The 18,622-nt window shown below is 40.5% G+C and overlaps 1 protein-coding gene across 6 annotated transcripts in view; it reads right to left on the reverse strand.

The window, feature by feature from the left end:
- FOXN3 (forkhead box N3) overlaps positions 1–17,203 on the reverse strand; it is a 194,041-nt gene extending 176,838 nt beyond the window's left edge. For all 6 annotated transcript variants that reach the window (XM_078383724.1, XM_078383723.1, XM_078383722.1 and 3 more), the window contains exon 1: positions 16,661–17,203. In XM_078383724.1, coding sequence (XP_078239850.1) covers positions 16,661–17,203 — 543 coding nt within the window. The remainder of the gene's footprint in view (positions 1–16,660) is intronic.
- Positions 17,204–18,622: the final 1,419 nt, after the last annotated feature.

An 18,622-nucleotide genomic window follows, 5' to 3' on the forward strand; every position in this document is an offset into this window, starting at 1 on the left:
ACACACCTGTACTGCAGTGAGTCCTGGTCCCTTTGTGCACGGCAGGAAAGGAAGCTGAACACATTCCATATGCGTTGTCTCCACCTGGCAGGACAAAGTTCCAAATAGAGTAGAAATAGAATGAGCTGGAATTTTTAGCATGTACACATTACTGAAACAGCAATGTCCACGTTGGCTCGGGCATATTGTGGGAAAGGCTGATGGCCAGATTCCAAAATATCTCCTGTATGGAGTGAGACCACAGCTGCGATACAAGGATATCTGCAAGGGGGATCTGAAGGCTTTAGGAATGGACCTCAACAGATGGGAAACCTTGACATCTGAGCGTTCAACCTGGAGGCAGGCGGTGCATCACAGCCTCCCTCAATTTGAAGAGACCCTTGTCCAGCAGATCGAGGCAAAGAGGCACTCCCAAAACCAGCAAAATCAGGGATCTGGACAGGGGACGAATTGTATTTGTCTTCAGTGTGGAATTGATTCTCACTCAGCCACACTAGATGCCGTTCCAAATCCTCCATACAGAGCATGTTACCATAGTTTCTTGAGACTGAAGGATGCCTAATCTAAGACTAAAGAGCTTACCTTTGTCTTCTCTCCCTTTGCTGTGCAGCCCAGTAGAAGGGCTGTCCCTCAGTGACATGGCTGGGGAGCCAACCATGTTACAATTGAAGCTTGGTAAAACAGAGAAGGAGAGTTTTGAAGGCGGGCACTTCACCACCACTTCTTATGAGGAGGAAAGCTGTGCTTCAACTATCAGGAGCTCTGTGATCACAGAACTAAAGAAATAGTTGCTCAGGCCCCATCCATCAACTAGAGCAAGAAGGCCTGCTGTGCTATGTGTGCATTCATGTGACGTGCAGATACATATAAGGGTTTTCCTGCATTACAATCCTTGAACTGCCTTGAAAATAATCCCACTAAAATGCAGGGTATAATCTTTAACATCTATATAAATATATATTTAAGGCAAGCAGATCAGCATATGAACTGCCCATCCTGGAGCAAAGGTAAGATCTGTCATAATCAGGCAATCAACCTGTAAGTATTTATTTATTCAAATTATACCACTACAACAAATTCTCGTAAACTTGCCTTCAGATACACACTTTCCTACTCAATTGCCCAAAATAAGGTTATGCAACTATTTTCCTATGTTGCAGTGATAGAACAAACAACTTGTTCTTACATGACTACCTAATCTCTTTCTTTTGTAAAAATTTCTCCTAGTTTCCACTGCCTGCCAATCCTAGCAAGCCTAGAAACACATACATCTGGGAAAGCTGATTTAGCTCTTAGCTTCATGTGCACTTGATTGCAAGCTAGCCCTACTGAGTCTTTGGGGACTCATTTCTGAGGACATGTACATGGGATTGGCCTGTGCAGAAGGCTCCATTAAGTAATTATCGTGACTATTAAATAGTTGGGCCACAATACGGGGTAAGAAAACATAAGAAGCATGTCCACAGTCCCTTGCACCTTGGAAAAGCATGCCACGAGGCTGTGAACAAACACTGCCAGGGATTCAAATCGCACTTCTGCCATTAGAATGCTTGCAAGAACAGACCTGTCTTGGAACCCAGTCAGACCACAGACCACTGATTTTGTTCTGGTGGTGTTTTTTTAATTCATGGTAGCAAAGAACCTAATTTTGAAAGAATCCTTCCCAAAACAGCACGGAAAAGTTACTCATGGGTGAACATGAGTGAACACTTTACTTGACAACTAACTCCCCAAGGTACTTTCAGAAATCATCCGCCTTATCCCATAATGCACCTGCATCTTTTTACAGCTGCAAAAGTTAAAAGGGTGCCATCTGATCCGTTGAGTGTGCCAGCAACAGGCAATAACAGATACACAAACTGGATGATTCACAGATGCCACAAAAGAACACACCACACATTTTGCTTTTGATCACTGTGAGCTCTGCAATACCTGGTCCCTCTGCAGTTCATTTCTCCCCGGTTTGAGACAGTGAAGTCCTGAATGATTCTTAGCTACAAAGGCTGAAGTTGCAGAAAGTACCTGAAAACTATTCTAAAGTCCTACCTCTTTTCCGATACTTCTGGGTCAGGATCGTTTTTGTTGTCATATGTACAGTAATCCTTTTTCGCTTTTATTTGAATTGTGTGCATTAAATTATTGTTCCATCTCACAAATATGTTTAAGCAGAACACATGAAAAGGGGTTCAATGAATAATGTCTTATTTTTACAAAAGATCTTAACCTGTGCATGTCATTTATGTCATATAATTATTATAATAGACCTCTCCTCATAGCCCAAGCATGGAGTAATTTTACTATTAGCTTTGCTCTAATAATATTGTACAAGGAACTGCTCAAGTTTTCAAAATGTTTGCACAAAACCACGATCTGTCCACACTACCAATCCTTTAAAAGTTGGCAATGATGAGGATTAGATGTCTTTCCATCTTAAAACATAAGCTCAATTTCTCAGATTTCTGTATGGCCTCTCAGAGGTGCTTATTTATACACTCAGTTGCCACCATTAATATCTAAAACAGGAACATATATGGAGGAGAGATACTGTTAGAACCAATGTGATACAGTGGTGCCTCAACTTACGGATGTCCCAACTCATGACCAATTCGAGTTACGACCAGTTCCGGCCACAAAACTTTGACATGCGACCGGGGCTTTGAGTTACATTCAGAAAAAAGGTGGGGGAAAAGGCAGGGAATTTAAATTACTAACTATTGGTTGGTGAAGAAGATGCTTCTTTGTAGCTCTTTCGCCCCAATGGTTAGAGAGAGCCCGTGCCTGGTGATGCTTTCTGCTTTTTAAAATGCCTGTTCTGAGTGAGTACAGGGTTTTGCAGGGTGGGCTTTGTCTGGGGGGGGGTATTTATGTTTCCCTGCTGTGATTTTTTTAATTGGTTTTTTGGTGTGTGTGTTTTTTCCAGCCCGAGCATGTTCTGATGGGGCTTGCTGTGTTGTGTGTGTGTGTGTGGGGGGGGCTTGGTGATTTTTTTTTCCAGCCCCAGTGCATTCCGATAGGGCTTGCTCTGGTGTTTTGCTTTTTTGGGTGTGATTTTTCTTTTCGGCCCCAGCGTATTCCAATGGGGTTTGTGGTGGTACAGTACTGTGTTTTTTATGATTTTTTTTCAGCCCCAGTGCATTCCGATGGGGCTTGCTCTGGTTTGTTTGGGGTTTTTTGTTTTTTTGTTTTTGGCGATTCCCCCCCCCCGGCCCCAATGCGTTCCGGTGGGGCTCGCTGTGGTATTGTGGTTTGGTGTGTGGGTGTGTGTGTGTGTGTGATTTTCTTTTCAGCCCCAGTGTGTTTCGATGGAGCTTGTTCTGTTTGGTTTTTTGGCAATTTTTTTCCTGCCCCCAGCACATTCTGATGGGGCTTGCTGTGGTGTTGTGGGGTTTTTTGTTGTTCTAGCTCCAGCGTGTTCCGACGGGGCTTGCTGTTTTGTTTTGGGTTTTTTTGTGTGTGATTTTTTTTTCAGCCCCAATATGTTCCAATGGGGAACGGATTAATGGGTTTCCAATGCATTCCTATGGGAAATGGTGCTTCGACTTACAACCAATTTGAGTTATGACCATCTTCTGGAACAGATTAAGTTCATAAGTTGAGGCACCACTGTATAGTGGACAGAATGTCAGGCTGGGATACAAGGGCCCTGGGTTCACATCACTGCTTAGCGATGGAAACTTATTGAGGAATGGGCCTTGCTTAATTGACTCTTGAACATCTCTCACACCTCAAAAAACCTATCATGGTTGCCATAAGATGGAAGTGGCTAGATGGCACACAACACAAAAGATAAGGAAGCTAGAGGTAGCCTTAAAGTAGAGGTCAGCAAACAGTGGAGATTTGGGGTTACATGCTCCTACAAGCAAAACGGTACTGTACTTCCAAATTTATTTTATGACCAAACATAGAAAGAGGCAAGGGTTTTGTATGCTGAATGCTGTTGCCACTGAGAGAATTTGGGGTTTTTATTTTCTTTATTTGATGAGAGGTTTGTTGGGATGGTGGTGGGTGTTTTTATGTTTATGTTTCATACATGTAAGCTGTCTAGAGTAGTAGCATGCCAATAAAAGGGCAGGATAAATAAAATAAAAATAAATAAATTTGAAATATGTGGGATGCAAAAAATGAACTGCAGCCACATATGGCTTGCAGAAACAACCTAGGGCTCACACAAGTCCAGAAGCTGGATGATTTCCACTGCTTATCTTAAAATAGCAGTTTAGAGCCAATTTTTCCACACAATTTGAACGTGTACCTAAGGAGCATTGCTTCTGGGTGAGATATAAAAAATGTATTAAAACTGAAGGTTCCCTAAAAATACATTGTCAAAAAGAAAAGGTAATCCTACTATATATCTTCATAATACAGACAACACAATTTCCCTTAAAAGCCAACAAACGCTGCAGAATCTTCAGTGTTTCTCCCTCTCCCCCTGTCCATTACTGAAATGCTGTTCCCTAACATTTAACAGGTTCTTCCCCTTCCCATCCTAAGACACCAGCAACTTAAATCCCAAAGATACCACGAAGCAGCAGTACAGAAAGAGGGAACTCAACAAGCAAAAGGTTCCCAGAGCCAAGAGAAAAAGCCATGGGAAGGAAGGGCAGTTGGGACTGAGCAGTGAGTAGGAGATGACAAGGAGAAATGGCACCATAAATTTATGGCTGGCAGCCTCTGCCTCATAGGCTCAGAAGGGAACTCCCATCAGCAAAGCAAAGGCTGGGAACAAATGTCCTCATGATGAACTCAGTTCCTGCTTCTTACAAACTCAGGCCAACCCACAAGGTCTTGGAGCCAAGTTCTTGCTACTCAAAGGTCCTCAAGGGCAAATACTTCCACTTGATACCCTCTTCCCCAAAACAAAGGGTTGCAACCAAAAGATTTGCATTAAAAAAACCCTTTAACTACAGTAAGTACTAGTGGATGCAGCCATAATTACAGCAGACCTACATAAAGCATTGAACCAGCAGAGTCCTTTTCCCTGCAAGCGAGGATCTCCCACATCAGTAACTCTGTTGCTAGGGCAACTGCTTACTTTCCATATCAACTGCATACTCGTTGCTAGGGAGACACATATACAAGAAAAATTCCTCTCTATAGCCAAGGACCAGATGGCAGGGACGCCAGTAGAGTCGTGGGCTAAAGGGATTGCACGAAATGGGGCACAGACAAGGGCATTCATCTTTATGCACTAGAAAACAGGATGAAAACTGAGCAATTTGATACATAAGTCTACCAAAAAGGACAGAAATAAAAGGGGAAAAATCATCCCATGTCATGCTATCATAGAGATTTAGCTCAATGCCTCGTAGCTCACTATGCCAACAAGGAGTTTTCTGAACGTATTTCAATTCTTCTACCCTCAAAACACTTCAGCAAGCAAGTTTTATTTACATGTATTCTATTGATTGATTAGATTTGTATACTGCCCATTAGTGTAAAGCACTATTCTGGGCGGTTTACAGCAAATAATAAAACACAGCAACAAACAAATTACATACAGTAAAACCGATCAACAGATACTGATGTGGATCTATGACTAAAATACTTCAAAAGATACCAACCCATAGTGAGGATACTTTAACTTGCTTTCTGGAAGAAGTTGGAACTAAGCATCCAGCGATCAGACTGATTACACAGAGCACAAATCAAAGCACACCCAAACACATCACACACACTGGGGCCCGATGGAGAGCAGGGTTTCTCTCACTTGAAGAAAGATGCCAGTTTTAAAACATCAGATGAGTTTCTTTCACACACTAACTGCCCCAGCTTTGCAGGCTGCTAAACCCTGCCTTCTCCAATCCAGGATTCGGCAGACATTTTCCACTGTGACTCCCATTTATCCCTGATAACTCACTAGTGATGGAAATCACAGTCCCACACATCTGCTGGACTCCCCTGTGCTGAGGAAGGCAGTAGCAGCCCAGCCATAAGACAGTTAGTGGCCATGTTAACTGGAGAATTCTAGGAGTCATAAGTTAACTTTTTCAACCTCTGATACATGGTGGTCTCTCCCCGAGGAGGACCCTCCTCACCATCACCAGGGGGACCCCTCTGTATGAGTTCACATTTGCAGATTGCTTGTTTTTCTTTTTTCTTTTTTTGAAAAAGCTTGGGTGAATAAAACATTTGTATTGATGGCATAACAAATTAAAAGTTAAGTGAGGCCAGTACAACCTTAAGTGCCACCAAAAATGCCTCCTCCCTCACCTTCACTAGATAAGCAGGAAGGGCCTCTGAAGAGAAGTTATGAGGGGTCTTTACAGGTGTTTCAAACTATTTGGGCATTTGAAATGCATCTGAAATCAGAATGCAAAACAGGGTATAAGGAAAATTAAATGAAAGTTTCATTTCACTGTGCCTTACAAACAGAAACAGGTGTGCCATTTTTAAGAATGAAACATAAACTGAGAAAGTTAGGAAACAGCTGAACCAAAAGAAAACCACAGCAGTTATGTCCAAACAGCATAAAAGTCAGTTCGTTACACCTTCTCCTATATTACTTGCGAGTTTCAGCCTAAAATCCACCCAAAATGTGAACATGTCTAAGCATCAAAATTTGTAATATGCACTTCACCAGTCAGTATATGTGCAGTATCTGTACAAAACAATATCTGCAAGTTGCCAGACACTGCACAGATCTGGGTGGTGCTTTATTTAACATGATATAACAAACCCACAGAAATCCAGCTTCCTTCTGGAAAAGGAAAAGGCATAGGAAAATATGAAGGGCAGCAACTTGTTGAATTATTCTGTGTGACATGGTACTCATGGATCTTCACAATGTTTGGCTGAATATTCTATATATAACTGGCGCACCACTAAATGCTTTAAGCTTTAATTACCATTGTGCACACGGATGTTTCAATGAGATACTGGCCAATGATGCTAACACATCATGCACATTTTGGTGGCCTCGTGTGAGACCACAGTGTTTTCCTCTGATTTCTAGAGGGCAGAGCTACTACCAAGAAGGCCTCACTCAATCAATATCAGTCGTGGATGGAATTACATGCAGAACATAATATTGTGATGGTCTCACCCAGAGCACAGATATAGGCATCAGTTAAATACTCAATTCATTCATTTGATTAGGAGGCACAAATGTCCCTACTGTAAAGTGTAATGAACTAGCACAAAAACCAGGCATATGGAACAAGCTCAGCTTATAAAGTAACAACCTGCCCTCTTCCTCATCAGCCCAGCAGGATCTGGGAGTCTGGTGACTGACCTTAATGTTCTTGACTGAGCACAGACAAAAAGCTGTCTCCAGTTCTCCTCTCTATCACTCAGTCAGTTTCTGCCTTTGTTAGCATTTCAGGCATTCATCCCCCACTGTCATCAAATCTAAGATCTGAAGTGGCAAAAACATTCTTATGCATCTAAGAAAATACAAAGTTTTGACTATATTTACTTTCAAGCTTTTAAAGGGGAGTAAAAGGAGAGAGACAGCAACAGAGAAAGAGATACATGCTCAGATAATGCAGATATGCAGTGTGTGTTGCAGTGTAGACTGCTCCTCTTTTTGTGTTTCAGCCAAGCACATTTTATTTCAAGGTATGCTGTTCCATTTTTCCTGTTATCTTTGCCTTCCTCCAACAGTCAGCCAGGATTATGTGGCAAGTGAGCATGCTCAGCTCTCATTCGGACAGAAGGAGAGGTTAAGAGTGTATGTTTTTTTATTTGTGCAAATCTTTGTATTCCCCAAAGTCTGTTGATTCCCTCACTATATGCATGTATAGTGCAATTTTGGCCACAGAAGAATCCACACTCTAAGAATCAATTTGCATGCAGGGATATTGAATTGTCCGCTAGCACAGTCCAGTAGCAGTTCTTCTTTGATCTTGGATATATTAAACTGGATAATGAAACTGTAAATCTCATTCAGCTGGCATATTAAATGCTAATCTATGGCAATGCAACAGATAGCAACGAAACCACACTTCAAATAAATAGAGGGGCAGAATTCATGCTCAACAGAAAGTATAATCCAGGAAGTGGGGAAAGAGATACACTACCTTCTTCTGATGGGCTGCCATCATTAAACTACTGCTCTGCTTCAGGTTCTCCAGACTGCAATTTTTTACTTGTGCAATTATTAGGTGATTAATCAAACAGGAGTAATGAGAAATATATGTAAAAGCTCTGTGAGGATACCCATCCATGTTAGGATTCTGAACACTTGCAGGGTATTCACTCCAATCTTAACCACAGTCAATGCTTCATGGGGAGACATTTCACCACTCATTCCCCATCTACTTATCATATTTTTCACACCATAAGACGTACTTTTTCCCCACAAAACAGGGGGGTGGAAAGTCTGTGTGTCTTATGGAGCGAAGAAAACAGATTATATTTTCCTGTTTTCTTCTCCTAAAAAATTGGTGTATCTCATGGAAAGGTGCGTCTTATGGAGCAAAAAATACGGTACTCCCTTGGGAGAATATACCATCCCTTCTGTTCAACAAACATATCAGTTTGTGAGAGGAGGTGGTTCTCTCTCCTTCTTGCACAGCAGAGAAATGCGTCTCTTTTCCTCCTTCTGGAGGCTAGCAAGACCTCCAAGCTAGTAAAAATCAGGAGAAAGTAGCTTATTTTCGAAAGCTGCAAAACCTCCCATGAAGTCCAGCGTTTTGCTTGGAAAATATAACAACTCTCCTCACCCCATACAGGGTTAACCAAGAGGCACTACAGTATATGCATAATATATACCATTATATGGTGCATATTTTATTTATTCATTTCATCTTTCTCCCAATAAAGCTCAAGCCACTTAAAGCAGTTTTTTAAATAATAGCTAAAAACACTGTAAGTTACATTGGCCAGAGTTATATCAGTATTTGCACAACATTTACATGACTAGCTATGGTTAATCAACCAAATGCCAGTTGAGTGAATGACCAGACACGCTCAAGATATTCCCCAGCACTGCACTGATTAAATACAGCAAGTTACGGAATCCCTCCACAAGCACCAATAGGATTCTAGCTATTAGTTAGTTAGGCATCCTTCAGTCTCGAGAGACTATGGTAACGTGCTCTGTATGAGTATCCTCTCCAGAGCATGAAGCCTGGGTAAAATTAAAACTCAACTGAAAAAAAAGGTTTTTATTTAATACACTTAGTGAAAATCCACTACTCTGTGGAAATGCTGTTATTCTAAAACCACTGAATTAAAACAACTTAAAAAAATTAAAAAACACACACACAATCCCTTAGGCCAGAGGTTTCCAACTTGAGTCACCAGATATTCTTGGACTGCAACTCCCAGAAATCCTGGCCGGCGCAGCTAGTGGTAAAAATTTCTGGGAACTCAAGGTTGGAAACCACTGCCTTAGGCCAAACCGCAAAGGAAAGAAGAAAAACATGGCTAACTCACCTCTTGTGAGAAGTTACTACAGTAGTTATCTTTGGCTGTCCTGTAAACTCTGTCATTTAGCAGCAGACATTTTACAAGACCAGCTCCACTGTTAATATAGCTGTGGCTTGCAGGCTCCCCATAAGCATTTGATCAGTTACTGTGGGAATTAGGTAAGCCTCTGGTGCAATCCAGCATGGTTTCTCATTTTAATTCCAGGCCCCTAACCCTTCATTTCCCTTTTTCTTGAAGTATCATGACTATTCAGATGGTAAGCCTGAGGCAGGGGTCTAATGATCTATGAAAGCCACTCTGTTAAGTCTTTTGACAAATATCAAAGAATATGTTTAATTTACTATGATGATTCTAATTGTTTGTGGAGTCTTAGCTCATTTTAATGTTCTGATAGTTATGTTTGTTTGATTTGAGTGATCTGTAATTGATTTGTTTTACCTGTTGCTATCATGTTTTGTGATCATTCAAAGACACCTCGAGCACTAGCTAGTTGTGGAAAGACATAGTAATAATGATTTTAGACATGGAATATTTATATCCCTGGGGATATAAATATAAATATCGGCACCACAGGTGCTGCTGAAATCTAGTCCCTCCCCCACAAACCAGCTGGTCCACTCATGGGTTACTGCGCGGCATGTGCAGCCACCATCCTCATAGTCATGCCAATCACAGAAGCAGCTTGGCCGGCTCTTCCCCACCTCCCTGCACAGACAACAACGCCGGCAAGGAGGTAGGATGGGGAGTCTCCTCACTCAGGTGTTGACTGGTATGCTGCATAAGGAGGCATGGAAGAGCATGATGACCTTGCATGCCATGCAGAGACCCATGAGTGGACAGGCCAACTGGGGGGGGGGGACTGGATTCCCATGGCACCTGTGATGCCCATTTTCGTATGCTCAGAAACATTCCATGTCTAAATGACATTATTTACATTTTTTTATGTACCAGAAGTGGGAGGATTAAATGGAAAAGCCTGAGGCCCCTCCTTTCATATCCTGTCACTCAACTTCCTTCCAACATTGTGCCCTCCAGATGTACAAGATCACAACTCTTGCCATCATGGAAACAATAAGACGACCACTGGAGCCATAGGACTGCCTGTTGGAAAATATTCTTCTAAACTGTTGGATAGCTCAGTGGTCTAGGCATCTGGCTGCAGAACCAAAGGTTGGAAGTTTAATTCCCCACTGTGCCTCCTTGACAGGGGCTGGACTACATGATCTATAGGATCTCTTCCAGCTCTGCAGTTTTAAGATCATTATTTAAATGCCAGCTCTTGATACCCAATGGAAGATTTTACAGAAGACTGACTCTGCTAGGCAAAAACAAAAACAAACCTCTTCCTCCATCAACTTAAGCAGTAATACATTCCTTTTCATATTATTATAAATGTTGCAAAGAACTGCCACAAGAAAGGAAAGTTGAGGGGCAGGGGACCAGGAAGGTTTGACATCAATTAACAAATGCCCCCAATTCTCAAAGCTGATAGAATTTTAAAATGATATTTTGCATCCACTGGAGCCTCTCAAAGATTTTAAAAAATATGTCATTTGCTGAATATGCCCCTTTTATTTATTTAGCAAGTATTAAAAATTACAAACGTCAGGCTCAGCAAGATGCAGAACATGATGCTGAAGGCATTTCGGGCCATATAGCTAGTTCTGTTGTACCACAAAAATGCTTTCCACATGGCACAGTGATACCAAATACCCTTTGCTGGTGAGAGACCACTAGCTATGAAGTTGCAAAGCACATTCAGGAATCTATGCTCCATTCTGAGGTCTGATTCAAAGCTGTTCCAGGGGAATAAAGGAGGATTCTTTTGCCCCAGGCCTTCCTCAAACAACTGCAAGTGGGAAAGGGTACTCTATCCCAATGGACCTCTATCCTGGAGGGACGAATAAAGGATCATTCCAACTCCAGGAAACGTCTTAGATAAGAGATGCTCCTCCCAACCCCTCCCCTGCTCTAATGCATTTAAAATTAACATGCAAGGAAGAGAGTGCACTAGTCCTACGCCCTTCAGAGTCATTCTCCACGCATGGAGTGGCTGTCTGATTAGGAGATCTCCTCATTGCATGGAGAATCTCTCCATGTGACCCGGAGTCCTCCCAATCATGTGGAGGAAGAAAAGGCTCTCATTCTTTAAGTGCCATTTTCTATATGAACAGAGTGACAATGCAGGGACTAGGTATGGGGCTAGGGCACTTCTCTTCCCATTCTGGTTTTAACTAATATTGTGCAGTTCATCTGGATACATCTGACATCTAATTTCACCCATATTTCTATTCCAGTAAGACAATGATGAAATTCCTATCTCCCAGCTGTTTCATCAATGTCTCAAGTCTCACTTAGCTGTCCTCTTCACATACAATCTCTTGCTAACAACACTATACATAAGATGACTCCAGTAGAGATTGAAAACATTTGGATTTTGGACTACAACTCCCAGAACACCATGTCCAGCATGGGTATGTTCACTAGGAAAACCAGAAACCCCACAACTGTTTCTCATCTCTGGACATGGCACTGCCAACTATATCTCCCCTACCAGCAAACCTGTTAACATTTCACAGGTTTAAGATTTTTAGGGTGAAGCCCTATTCTGTTCAGGGAACCAAAACATTAGGATACAAGCCAATTCCGAGCATTCACTTGGTAACAGTCACTATACTTGCAATGTTCCAAATGTTTGTTGTCCTCCTAAAGCAAGGACACATATAGGAAACGAGAATGCCTGCATATAGTTTAAAAATACACAGACACAACAACAACAACTAATAAACAAGGATCTGTCCTAAAAGAAGAGTTGCTTTACACTGATAATTGGTTATGTACTCCACTTTTCCCCACTCTGGAATGGGAGATTAACTCAAGTGCACAACATTGACCTAAGAGTTGCAGCTATATAACAGAATACAAAAATATATGTGTAAGGCTGCCACAGGTGTCAAGTTGAAAGAGGTTATTTTTGAAGCGCTGGAGCAACAGTAAAGCCAAAACAAATGAATCATAAGGAAAGAAAAACCTCAGACATGAATGAATGCTCCAGACATTTAAAGATCTTAAGTTTTACACACAACTTCGTCCCACCTATTGTCCCTTTGAGACATTTTGCATAAGGGGACAGGCTAAGGGTGTCATGTGCTGCTGTCCTTCCTCACAGAGAAGCTGTTTTAGCCTATTAGTCGTTCTGACTGTACTTCATTAAATCTTTTCCAGTCCTGAAAAAGTAAGTTCCCAACGACTGGATCACACTGTATACTACTTACTGATGAGATACAGTAACAGACTGGATGCAGCATGGGGTTTTCATATAAATGACCAAAAATGCCGCTGCAATTTTTGATCCCCCCAAAAAAGCTTACAATAAGCAATGAATATAACAGCAGAATGTTTGTAAACATATCATTGCCCTTTATGAAAGAAATAGGTTCACTGTTTCTGTCATGGTGGGACCCAGGTTCTTTGACACAGCAACTGGCTCTATCCAAGATGGGAAAGATGGAGAACCACCTTTCTGCAATACTGTATCATTTTCTGAGTGCATACAGGACAACATTCCAAATTCTGATGCAGTTTTATACTGCTCAGCAAACAAAGAATCAGAGGAGGTAAGTTCACAGTAAGTGGACGGAAGATTCTTTTACAGAAATTGGAAAAATTCCTTGTCTAACCTGGAGCTCCCATAATTTTAAGAGCTGTGGTCCAAATTTTAAAAAGTTCTCTTTTCCCACCTCTGCTCTTTCATGCCCTAGAAGGAAGGACTGCACATTTTGTATATGTTTATCTGACTTCTAATCCAAAAGCAGAGGAGATGATACCTTTATTTAGACCACTAAAAATCAATACCCTTCTGAAACCTGATACAAAATAAACTTACTAAATAAGCAACCAGCATGTACTTTTTTCTAAAACAGCAAAACATTCTAGTAAGCAATAAGACAACATTCCCTTCTAAGGGCCCAACTCAGTCTTTAATCAATCTGCTGTAGCAAAAATTTGTTAAACACTCTTTAACAGAAATGTCAGAAAGCAAAAATCATGCAAACTTGAAATTAGCTTGGCAGTCTAAATCTTGATTGAATAATCATGATGCTTAAAGTAATGTATGCTGCTCTGCTTGTCAACCACTCTTTGAAGAACATTGTAAACAGATGGAGAGATGTCCAAGCATACTAAAAGGACAAGAGTAAGATTGTTCAGCTACTGCAAATTACTACAACTTCTCTCATTTGTTCCTCAGCAAGAAAAGCACTATTTCTGTCCAAGCCATTGAGTGACTTTTGGGCCTTGTATTTATAAATAATCTTAGAACTACATTGCTGGAAGGGACCCTACGGATCGAGCCCAGCCCTTGTCAAGGATGCAGGGTGCAGAATCGAACTTCAGGTACCTAAAGCACTGAGCAATCCAGCTGTTTTTGAAGGTTACAAAGCTCTTACTGACACTGTTTATTTACACATGCACACAAACCTTTCCACCTTGAGTTTAAAGCATTTTGTACAAACTAAGAGCATCTCTAAAACTGACACAATGAAAATACAAATAAAAATAAACAAAACAGTATACAGTACTGATATGGATGGAATAGCTGCATTCTTCAACCAGAACTCTTTTTCCCTGGCACTAATATATAAGAAATAGAAGTAGAAGAGATGCAACTTCAACACTTCTTTCAGGTCTGTAGAATCCGTTTACATAATCTGCTTCTCTCTTTTTAGCAACTTGATATCAAATGCCTCCCAGACCAATTTCTAGCTTTTTGGAGAAACAGGAAGGGTAGGATTTGTATTTCACAGTTTGTTTGTTTAAAAAAATAGTGCTGTTCATTGCTTTGCAAGCATTCTTGCCTATCTTAGAATCTAGTTCATTCTTTCACATCTTTAACCTGTCATCTAGTGTATTTACCCAAAACATATTTTTATAATTCATCAGGGATGATAGAAATTATATATCAACTGCAGTGATATCAAGCATGTATTATCTTTCCAGGGATTTGGACGTATTTTCAACACAGATGCAAATGTTACTACAATTATGCATGCACTCTACCCAACAAAACATCCATGCAACAGAGATGTCAGTTTTCCAATCTTATAACTTTATCAGTCTCAAAATGAGCCACAAGCGGATTCCAGGTCACAATAATGGTCCAAGGAAAAGTCGGAAATCATTTGATATGGTTCAACTGTTGAAGTTATCAGATGGGACTACAGCTCCGTAAGAGAGCCAATGCTTTGCTCACATGCATAAGGTCCCACTTTGGATCCAAAGGATTAGATAGAAGATGATGATGAGTAAGACTCTAGAATGTTGTTGTCAAAATAGACATTACTGAGCTATATGGACTAACAGTCTGTCCCGGTACAGAGACATTCCTAGCATAAAGCTAAGGGGATTTGTATTCCAAGACACATCCTAGTAGAAGACCTGCACATGGAAGCCACGTGAGGGTATACATTTAATTTCATTTCAAGAGGCATACAAAATATTTCCCCTTTTGCATATCCTAGACTTTCAACTCATTCCAACGCAAGCACCTCTGCCAACTCAAGGAAGGAACACAACCAAGCATAATCATTCTCCAATTCAAGATTTCTGCATCCCACTCCAAAAGTTACTACAAAGGAAAAGCCAAGGAAGAGGATACTGATAACAAAGCCTAGCTGTATGTTCTGACAGTTTAAGGACACAGCACAGTGTGATCTCATGAAAAAAAAAACAATATATTTCTGTATTTTAATAGCAATGTGACTAGGCATACTGCACAAATATTAGAGGTATCTGATATGTATACTTGTGTCATGAAATTAACCTATGTGGGGCAAATGAGACCAACAAATCCCCAAAAAGCAGACATTCCTCATTCTCCCTGATATAGTGAGATACCAAGTTCCTTGTTGTTTTCCACCTTCAGTGCAAGAATGAGAAAAGAACACTATGCAAGATATCTGTAATTTGAGCAAAATGTCTCTGCACAGAACTAGTGACCAGTCTCTTTGAGAAGCAAAACACGCACAGAGAGCAAACAAAGAAGAGCTGAATGATTGCTCAGAAAGCTACAAACAAGTCATACAATGCTTTAAATTCTTATATAATCCATGTGTGAATATAGCAATCATTGTAACATAACAATTTGGACAAACACAGTTCTCACCAATGAAAGAATTCTCATAAATAAAGCCAGGAAAAACCCATTACAGTCGTGCCTCACTTAACAATTGCCTCGCTTAACGAGGAAATCGCTTGATGATTAGGTTTTTACGATCACAAAAGTGATTGCAAAACGATGGTTTAAATGGAAAAAATCCGCTTCATGATGATCGGTTCCCTGCCTCGGGAACCGATTTTCGCATTACGATGATCTAAAACAGATGATCGTCAGGTTTCAAAATGGCCACCGGGTGAACAAAATGGCCCCCCGCCGTTTTCTAGGATGGACTCCTTGCTTTACAGGCAGCGAAAATGGGCGCCCCTATGGAGGATCTTCGCTGGACGGTGAGTTTTCAGCCCATTGGAATGCACTGAAGGGTTTTCAATGCGTTTCAATGGGCTTTTTAATTTCGCTTAACGAGGATTTCGTTTTACAGTGATTTCGCTGGAATGGATTATCCTCGTTAAGCGAGGCACCACTGTATTTTACAAGAAAGGAGGAAATGTTTGCTGTTTCTTTCCAATGAGGATAACCTCACATAATAAATAGCATAAAACACAAGACTGAAGACACAGACTTACCAGGTGAGTAATGCTATCAATAATGCTATAAATAAGGGTCTATAAATATTCCCCAGTTTCTCCAATATTCTATACAATCAACTTCTTGTCCAAGAAAACAAAAAGTTTACAGAAGTATTTAGGCAGCGTACAGAGTAAAACCAGTTCCATTTCGTTACATCCTTCTAATATCTCTGGTAACCATCAGCAGAGCACAATAACTACTGATAATAACCACAAAATTGTATTTCACAGAGTGAAATTAATAACCACAAAATACTATTCACAGAGATATACATTGGAATTTAAAAATGCACAACCCCACTCGTTTACAAGAAGAGCACTGTCTTGCAGCTGTCTAGACAAAGATTTCAATGACATCAAAAATGAACCATCTGAGAGCAAAATACTGGCACTTTTAATGCAATGAAGTTAAAACTGGGGGAGAGGGAAGCCTAGACACTGGACTGCTTGTTCCATTTGAAACCAAAAGGAAAAAAAGCAGAGTAAAGATTAGAAGATTCAGTGTATTATACAGACAGTGAAAGTAACTTTATTCCAGCCTCACCTGACTTCTGTCTTTATCCACCTTCTTAAAACATTTATTCAACGACAGATTATGCCTCACAGAGTTTTTCCATCCCGTCGGGGCATTTGCAAAATAAGGAAAGTGTTCCAAAATCCAGTTGTATATATCCTTTACAGGCAGCCGTTTGGTTGGAGAGTCTTCAATGGCCATAAATATGAGGCAGCTAAAGGAATAGGGTGGTTTGCAGTTGGGGTTCTGCTTAGCATCATAGGGCATGTCAGCATGAGCAGGAGATGGTGGGGTGTCGTCATCAACATCCTGCACTGGACTAACACTTCTTAAGACCGAATCCCCAAAACTTTTCAGCAAGTTCTTACTTTCATGTAACCAGTTCAAATTGGTTAGTTCTTCATCCTCCATGGGACCTTTTTCCAATCGGAAAGTAGGTAAAGAAAAGTCTAAGTCCTCCTCATCATGAAGCGTCTTTGATAAGTCACTATCCCGGTAACACTGGCTCAATCCACTCGAAACACTAATTCCTGAGCCCTCTGGCTTTTTACTGGGAGGCATAACTGGACCCATTTAGACTGAGGCTCCTGGGAAAATAAATTCAAATGTTGGGAGAAAAAGTGTTAGCTGTTAAAGGCACAGAGAGCATTACAAACTTTGACAGATTTCCCCCAGCCTACAATTTGATCTTCTATGAAACCCACACCTTCAAAAGAAGACAGTATCACATAAACACATATCAAGGCTTATGCATGAAGAAACTTCAGGGACTAAGAAAAGAATGAAATTTTAGTCACTAGGAATGGTACTTCTAAGAAGCTCTGTGTACTGTTTTTTGTTCCATCTTCTGTACACTAAAACAACTAAAGGTACATCTATACATTATATGTGTTCAGATACCAAACTTTTATATACCCTGTTTCCCCAAAATAAGACCTGAGAATAAGTCCTAATATGATTTTTCAGGATGCTCATAATATAAGCCCTACCCCAAAAATAAGCCCTAGTTAAGTGAAACCCTGACCTCCACCATTGTGCATCAACCAGAAGAAGATGACATGACTGTATTTAAATAAATGTTGTATATGAAAAAAATAAGACATCTCCCGAAAATAATCCCTACTGCATTTTTGGAGCAAAAATTAATATAAGACCCTGTCTTATTTTTGGGAAAACACGGTATTTCTTTAGGAAGCACACTCACTAAATCATTGGAAGCAAGCATGCCTAGGTTTGGAGGATTGTAAATATCACAAGCCATGTCATTCCTGCTGCTTGTAATAAGCACAAAAAAACTGAGAGCTTAAGACCAGTTGCTTCAGATTAAGTTCAGCTGTTTCACTTCCAGTACAAACACAGGAACATTATAATTATAGCCTCTCCAGCTCCAGCCGAGTGCGCAAGCAGAGGAAACTCCATGTTTGATCACACATATACACAAAGAGAGAGTCACATTCACAACCAAGCAGTCACTGACTACGGTGACTAACTTTTTGGCCTCCAAAGGAAACTACAAAGATTCTGTAGCTTGGGCTCAGAGTCATGATTTAAGAATTCAAACATAAACTTTGGCAGAGAATGGATCATTATAAAAAAAGAAATCCACTGATACACTGAAAGAGAAGGAGCAATAAATGTGATAAGCATGACTTAGAAAAAAGCATGAAGAGTGACATCATGCACAAATCAGTAGAGGCTGTTGCTGCTATATTAAGGCCCAGAAAAGACTATGCAAATTAAATTGCATTTTAATGATTTCAAAATTCGTTTTAAAAATCAAATTATTAAGAAAGTTAAAATCATGGTATTTATACTGCTTCATAGGCCAGCTTTATAGATAATTTTTAAAAAAATACTCATAGTCTGAAATCCTATTGCTTAGCAAAGTAAGTTGCACCAGAGTAGTCTTACTGAATTTGTGGTATTTAGTGAGTCAACCATGGTCCAGTGATTCAAATGGGCCTACTCTAGCTGTCACTTACTTGAACATAG

This window comes from Pogona vitticeps, chromosome 1 (assembly GCF_051106095.1).
Source record: "Pogona vitticeps strain Pit_001003342236 chromosome 1, PviZW2.1, whole genome shotgun sequence".
Lineage (NCBI taxonomy): Eukaryota > Metazoa > Chordata > Lepidosauria > Squamata > Agamidae > Pogona > Pogona vitticeps.